The following is an 8,226-nucleotide window of genomic DNA, read 5'->3' as shown; positions in this document are numbered from 1 at the left end:
ATTGTAACCCAGGCATGTCAAACACGTGGGCCTCGTGCGGCCCTCCAACAAAAAGGCTGCAACCTGCCAAGATTTCTTGAAAATCTTTTTTTTTTTTTTTTTTCCAAGAAAAAAAAATGAAATGGAAAAAAACGCTAATCAAGTTTATTTTTATTTTCGCATAATTTATTTTGAATTTTACATTTAAGCAATTTTCAATACAGCACTCGAAAAAGAGAGAAAAGATAGGACATAATGGTTTTTTTTTTAAGTCTCCGCCTGCAGCTTCGAATACCACAGACCACAAAGTGTTTGCTCAGTTGTATATTTGTGAATTATATTTTTAACTATGTGCAGTTAATTTTGTGTTTTATTTGTATTAAATTAAAAAGACGCATAATAATAAACATTGTCAACACCTAATACCAGTATGAGTAAGAAAAGAACAATCTAAGAAGAACGGCGTAACCTCCAAGAGAAGTGGGAGCTAGACTATTACTGCATCCAGAAAATGAGCAAAATAGTATTCTTAATATGTAGTAAATCTATTTCAGTCTGCAAAGAATACAATATCAGGAGACATTATGATACACATCATAAAGAAATCTATGATAAATATGTTGAGAAAAATTGTGAAAGTAAGTTGTTAGAATTGAAATCAATTCTTAAAAAACAGCAAAACTTGTTTACCAAACCTTCTGAGGAAAATACAGCAGCTGTGAAAGCTAGTTACTTGTTATCACATTTGATTACAAGCAAATCAAAAACTTTTACAGAAGGAGATTTTATTAGTGAGTGTTTAATTAAAGTAACGGAAGTGTTGTGTCCAGAGAAAGTAAAAAGCTTCAAAAGTGTAAGCTTAAGTAGAAACACAGTAGCTAATAGGATCGATGAAATAGCTGAGAATTTAAGAAATCAGCTTAATTCAATGATATCCACATTTGAAGCTTATTCTATTGCAATTGATGAAAGTACAGACATTTGAGATATTTCTCAACTGGCCATTTTTATTCATGGGTGGATGTGAACTTGAAAGTAAGTGAAGAGCTCTTAGAAATTATTCCTATGCTTGATACAACCACTGGAGCTGATATTTTGGTGCACTCATAGAAATTCTGAATAAATATAAATTACCAATGAACAAGTTGGTTTGTCTTGCAACTGATGGTGCACCTGCCATGACGGCTATTGCTAAAGGTTTTGTTGCAAAACTAAAAGAAACATGTAAACAACATGGCAGTAATCATTTTGAAGATTTTCATTGTATTATTCACCAGCAAGTATTACGTTGCAAGGTTTTAAATATCGGACATATGCTAAAAAAAAAAAAGTCTCCAAAATTATAAAGTTTATTCAAGCACGTGGACTTAATCATCGACAATTTGTTTCATTTCTGGAAGACATAGAAAGTGAACGCACTGATCTACCCTATTTATTATACAGAAGTTCGATGGATTTTGAGTCAAAGTCTTAAAACGATTCTTTGAGCTGCTGGATGAAATCATAATGTTCTTGGAAACAAAGAATTATGAATGTACTGAATTAAAAGATGTACAATGGATAAAGGATCTGGCCTTCTTAGTTGACATTACAAGTCATCTTAACCAACTTAATCTTAAACTTCAAGGAAAACATCACATTGTTACAATGTTATTTGATAATATTAATGTTTTCAAAGAAAAATTATTACTTTGGCACAAACAAATAGAAAAAGAAAACTTATCTCATTTTAAAAGTTGCCAATCTCTGTTGTTAAAATCACCTGACTTAAAATTTACAGAATATACACATCAAATTAAGTAGTTAGAAATGGAGTTCAATAGAAGATTTTCTGATTTCAAAAACTGTGAATTATAGTTTCGTCTTTTTACTTTGCCTATGTCTATTGACATTGAAATTGTTGACGAGAGCTTACAAATGGAATTAATTGAAATCCAACGTGACTCTTTGCTAAATTTTTCTGTATATTTCTGTATTCTTTGCTAAATTTTTCTGGAATTCCAACTTCTGTATATTTTTGCTAAAGCAAAAATATACAGAAGTTGGAATTCCAGACTTTTACACTTATTTACCTGCAGATCAATTTCCAAAAATGTTATCTTTCACTATGAATATACTGGCTATGTTCGGGAGCACATACTTATGCAAGCAACTGTTTTCTTCGATGAAAAATAACAAAACTCTAGAAAGGTCAAGATTAAATGATCACCATCTATCATCAATCTTAAAGATTACTTCAGCTCAAGACCTTCAACCAAATTTTGATGACCTGCTTTGTGGAAAACGATGCCAACATAGGATACAAAACAGGTTATCTATATACTAAATACAGTAATTCTAAAAATTGTATTTTGTTTATTTTTTGAGTATTGAAGGAATGTGGCCCTCAGCCTAATGAAAAATAGCTTATATGGCCCGTGGTGCAAAATGAGTTTGACATGCCTGTTGTAAATAATGCTCTTTGTGACTGACATAAAAGAAAATGTCTCTGTATGCTTTTTTGTGAAGTTTCTATTGGAATCTGTGCAACCCAGGCTAAGAAATGCAACTCTAGCCTACATTTGTTGTTAAAGGTAACAAAGAATAAGTTAAAAGTGACAATAAAAACAATAAGTTCGGAACGAAAAGGTTTGAATCTAGTTGTAATTGGGGAACTTTTTCCTGGGTTTTACCATTTGTACTGAATAAGCTTACTCATTTAGAGGTTTGAGAGTATTTAATCTTATAAAGCAGACAAGCTGACCTTTAGTGCACATAGTTTTAAAATGATGATATGCAAGATATCACAATCTTATATTTTACACAGTTTAATGTGTAATGTACACAAATTACATCAGTTAATTTCTTGCTCTTTTTATTTGCACACACAAGGAATAAGTAACTTCTGCTGTAATATATCTCCACAACTACTTGGACATGTTTTCAGTTTTGGAAAAATTTTGCAATGCATAAAATAAGAATGAATTATTTAGTTTTCACGCCATTTTAGAAAATGGATAAATGGATACAAAATTTATTAGGTAGAACTAAAATTGAATTGTTTTGGCTGTGCCATTGTCATTTTAAACATTGACATTGTCACACACAGCATAAACACAGCCATTGTCATTTTAAACTGGACTCATCCTTAATGACTATAATCTCTTTGAAACCTGGCAACCCCAGTTATTCTTAGTATTGTGTGATGGAAATTATTGTAATGTCTCCGTCATAGCCTTGTGAAGTTCCCTTCTAGACAATCTGTTCAAGAAAAAGTATTTGATTACTGTACAGCTCTCTTCTTTTGGGAAATTAATGGCTTTGGTGGACATTTGTTAAACTTAACAAAATAATAATAATATTTAAGATATTACTCTAAAAATTTGATTACGTGCATATAATTTTAATGTTTGTAATCTATGTATGTTTTGTTTTTTTTTTCATATAATGAAATGTGTGGTTTGCCAGAAACTCTCCAAATACCCTTTATAATTTGAAATGTTTTAAATATTTGCTATGTAAAATCACAAGTTTATGGTTTTATATAAGAGTTTATTTAAGTAATCCTTGGATAAATACATACTTGAGTGAATAATATTGTTGTTCTTTTTATGTTTAGGGTCTTATATCATTAAATTACCTAAATTGACACCTGGAGAGTATTTTGAAGGCTTGGATCTCTTAACCAAACTGTTAGCACCATGTAGCAAGTCTTCTAACGAACCATTAATTGAAGTAATAGGTATGGTAAATTTTATTCTCAACTTACTAACTTTAATGATATTCCAAAAAAGCATTCATTTGTTCAGCAGATCACCAAAGTATTCACACCATACTTTGAAAATATCCTTCTTCTGTTTCATCTTTGCTCTTATATTTGATTACTTGGTTAGGATTTTTTTTTTTCTGCTTTGAGATTTTTTACCTTTCTAATATTTCTTTTCTCTGTCTCACTCAAAATCTTCCCAAGCCTTTTCTTTAGCCTCTTTCACTCACAACTTAGCCATCTTACACTTTTCTTTATATTCCAGTAAGGATTTAGTAGTTTTATTTGGCAAAAACTTATTTTTTCTTTTCTCTGATTCTTTACCTCGGGTCTATCTGTTTTAAATTTCCTCTCTTTACAGTCTTCTTCCCACATATCTCTTTAGCAGCTTCCAAGATCTCTTAAATTTTTGCCATTCTTCATCAGAGTCATGTTAACACTTTATCTGGAGTTATGAGGATTACTGTATTACCTTTTAACAAATAGATTCCTATATTTAATGGTTGATAAATCTGAGATTCTGATTTTTGTTCATTTCTGAATCAATGAATACACCATGAATTGTTAAACTGATAGAGTAAGCTTATCTGCAAAAATATCTAAACCTCCCAAACACTTCCTAATTCATTTCACAAATATACGTGGTATCAATTCTAATCTCAACGATGTCCATTTCCACTTGCAGTCTCCCAAACCCCATGTACTTTTTCTGACAGAATCTCAGTTATCGGTTGATTCAACTACTGCTCATCTCAGATGCCCAAATTATTCGCTGTATGATTCTTTTCGCCTCAAAGGTGGTACTTGTGCACGTGTCCATTCTGATATTCCCTGTCAGAGACTTGGCAATTTGGAATCTCCTCTTTTCGATCTTCTCTGACTTAAAATCTCTCTACCTCATTGTGTCAAATTCATCTGTTGTCAACACCGTTCTCCCAACTCTACTAATCACTTGGAGCTCTTTGCAAATTGACTTTCTCCAATCCAACTTTCCTAACAAGAGGGGTAATTTTCCTTGGTGATTTTAATGTTCACAACTCCAGCTGGCTTCCATTTTCTAGTCACACAGACTCAGCTGGTTGAGATGCTGAAGCTTTTGCAATTACTAATGACCTTGCAGAGATTGTTCATTTACCTACAAGAATACCGGACAATCCTAACCATACAGCCAACGCGCCAGGTGGGAAGGAGCAGCAGTGCGTAGCACACGCTTCTTGATTAGACCAGGGTTCGAGCCCATCGCCACCAAATACGGAGGATGCGGGAAGGACAGGGAATGACCACCGCATATCCCGGAGCAATATGGCCTTAGTTGCTAATGCTCCTAAAAACAAACAAACAAAAAACAACAAACAGCCAACATGCTTGATCTTTTTCTCACAAACAACCCTTCTAAGTACACGGTCGAAGTGAGAGGTCCTTTAGGCACCTCAGATCACAATTTAGTGATTGTCTCTTCTCCAATGGAGCCTTTATCTCATGGCTATTCCCAACCTCGTGTTGTTTGACATTACAAGAATGCAAAATGGGATGACCTGCGAGATTTCTTTTCCTTGGTCGGATTACTGTTTCAAAACTTCTGATGTCAACATTTGCTTAGATCATGTCAGTGAAATTATTCTTGCAGGAATGGAATCCTTTATCCCACACTCCACTTTAAAATCTCGTCCTTTATCTAAACCTTGGTTTTCCAATAAATGTGCTAAGGCTGTACAAGAGAAGAATGTTGCACATCGTAATTGTCTTGTTTCTAATTCTTCAGTTTCATTTTCTGCCTACACCAAGGCTTGCAACAATTGTAAAGCAGTTATTAATCAGTCCAAACTAGATTTTGAACAGGCTAAGAGTAGAAAACTTGCTTCTTGCCCTAATGGTAGCCGAGCATTCTGGTCTTTTGTCAAAGCTATTGGCCGTAACTTTTGCCCATCTCTGCTCCCACCTCTGTCCAAACCAGATGGTTCTGTTGTCACTTCAGCCAAGGATAAAGCTGACCTGCTAGCATTCCATTTTTCTTCCAATTCATGTATTAATGATCTTGGTAAAACACCTCCCACCATTCCCAACACGCTCCATTAAATACCTCCTGTGGTCTTCCGTCAAAAGGATGTCAGAATGATTTTGATGAATCTTGATGCTAAGAAAGCTCCAGGTCCCGATGGTATTTCTCCACTTATTCTTAAAACCTGTGCTCCTGAACTTACTCCTGTTCTTTGCCGCCTTTTTTCACTTTCTTATTCCAAAGGTGTTTTGCCTTCTGCTTGGAAATTTGCTCACATCCAGCCAGTTCCTAAAAAGGGTGACAAATCCCTCCCATCCAATTATCGTCCCATTGCAATTACTTTTACTCTTTCTAAAGTAATGGAGAAATCAATTAACCGCCAACCCTTAAACTACCTAGAAGCCTTCTGTCTGATCAACGATTACCAGTATGGATTCCATCAGTGTTGATCCACTGGTAATATTCTGGCTTATGTTACCCATTTATGGACTTTTTCAATCGAACAAGCAGTTGCTCTTGACATCTCAAAGGCTTTCGATCGTGTTTGGCATAAAGGTCTCCTAAACAAGCTTCCATCTTAATGGTTTGCCAACTGTTTTTTGTAATTGGTTATCCAGTTTTCTCTGTGATTGCTCACTGAGGGTGATGGTAGATGGCTCTCTGTCTTCTAACTTCTCCACTAATGTCGGTGTCCCCCAAGGTTCAGTTCTTTCCCCCACTCCTTTCCTCTTCTATATTAATGACCTTCTTCCATTGACTGGAAATCCTATCCGTAGTTTTGCCGATGATAGCACATTGCATAGCACTTTCCATTTTGAGAAACCTTGCCCTGTTCAATCAGCTTCAACTTCTCAAAAATCTGCTGCCAATTCCTTAAATTCTGATCTTCAGGTAATTCTCCAGTGCCACAAAGACAACTTGGTTGATTTTAATCCTTCTAAAACTCAGTCTTGTCTTATATCTCGCAAAAAAGGATTCTTATGCTCCTATGGTTATCTTTGGTGACACTCCGATTTCTAGGCAAAATGATATATCTCTTTTGGGGATTACCCTGACTTCTAATCTTTCTTACACATTACAAGCACATTACAAATATTGCTTCCTCTGCATCTAAAAAACTTAGTTTTCTCTTTCACTCCCGGCATTACTTTTCTTCCAAACAGCTGTTCACTCTGTACAAATTGCAAATCCGCCCTACCATGGAATATTGTTCCCACATCTGGGGTAGTGCCCCCAAAACCTCTCTTAGGCTTCTTGATTCCATTCAGAAGAGGGCAGTTAGGTTAATTAATGATTCATCTCTAACAGAGTCTCTCCACTCGCTGTCTCATAGACGTACTGTTTCTGCTGCATGCCTCTTCTACAGATATTTCCATGGGCACTGTTCTTCTGAGTTGGCTTCTATAATTCCCGCTCTCTCTTTCAAAACAGTCCGAACATGTGCCGGCACCAGCGAATTTACTGTCCAACTTCAAACTCACAGAACCAACTTTTCATCTTCCTCATTTATTCATTCAACTGCTGTTTTCTGAAACAACCTTCCTTCATACGTATTTCCTGAAAATTACAGTCTACAGAAGTTCAAGTCCAATGTCAACAAATATCTTCTTTCGTCTTCTTAACCTCCAACCCAAGCACGGTACTAAGTACTAGAGGTTCTAATATCTCACGTTTCGGGTTTACATAAAGGAAAAAGAAATTTCTACATTTTTAATTTTTCATAATTTTTTTTTCGTCTTAATTTTGACACTAATTATCATCTTAACCTTGTGAAGAGCACTCCTTGGAATAGTGTATGCCGGAGCTGCTACTTTTCTCTTTTAATTTAAATGAAATGTATATAGAGAGTGACACCAGTATGACTATGAATTCCTTAGTTATTGTGTTTTCATTCAGTCTGAATTATTAATTGAGAAAGTTTGGTCAATAAAAAATAAAATATTTTCTGAAGTATTTTCCTGCATATAATTTTTGTCCTTGAGGTTGTTGCAGACATTCTCTCAGATATGCCAGACAAACTGTAGTTGCTACCTGGGAGTCTAAAATGCTGATGGAACTGATATTCAGGTGACACTCAAGTCAAGTGGACCCAATTTTGGAGAAGTCTGGTTGGTCTGTGACAGCCAAATCCTCTGTTTGCACCTTCGTGATGGTGGGACTGTTAGTAATCCTGGGTATAATCCCCATGCTCAAGCACACTATGGGTGACCACCCAAGCGTGAACCAATGTAAGCAGGGGTGGAGGTGTGGTGCTCTCACTACATGAGGAATACCGCCCCTCTGTGTTACCAGGCAATACTAGGTGGTAGATGACTCGCATCAACCTGTGCAATACCACCACCTTGCTTATTGGAGGCTTGAAGTGGTGGAACCCATGTTTAGTCTCCAGAGCCAAGTTCCAGTGAAACCTTCCCCATCTCTTCCATCATGCAGTATGACTGATGTCTTTTGAGATTATGATGGACACCATGGCGAAATCCAAACTTCCTTACATTTTGAGGGT

The 8,226-nt window shown here is 35.5% G+C and overlaps 2 protein-coding genes across 2 annotated transcripts in view; both read left to right on the top strand.

The window, feature by feature from the left end:
* Positions 1-490: 490 nt before the first annotated feature.
* Positions 491-964, top strand: LOC150090348 (general transcription factor II-I repeat domain-containing protein 2-like). Its single transcript, XM_090390277.1, has one exon. The coding sequence runs from the start codon at positions 491-493 to the stop codon at positions 962-964; it is 474 nt and encodes a 157-aa protein (XP_090246403.1).
* Positions 965-992: 28 nt separating this feature from the next.
* The window catches only part of LOC150090347 (protein SHQ1 homolog), a 28,946-nt gene continuing 21,712 nt past the window's right edge, over positions 993-8,226 (top strand). The window contains exons 1-2 of the mRNA XM_090390276.1: positions 993-1,014; positions 3,578-3,700. Coding sequence (XP_090246402.1) covers positions 993-1,014; positions 3,578-3,700 — 145 coding nt within the window. The remainder of the gene's footprint in view (positions 1,015-3,577; positions 3,701-8,226) is intronic.

The sequence above is a fragment of the Mastigoproctus giganteus genome, chromosome 2 (genome assembly GCF_048544385.1).
Source record: "Mastigoproctus giganteus isolate SK-2022 chromosome 2, ASM4854438v1, whole genome shotgun sequence".
Classification (NCBI taxonomy): domain Eukaryota; kingdom Metazoa; phylum Arthropoda; class Arachnida; order Uropygi; family Thelyphonidae; genus Mastigoproctus; species Mastigoproctus giganteus.
Note: the sequence above shows the minus strand (reverse complement) of the source record. Positions and strands in the feature narration are given on the sequence as shown.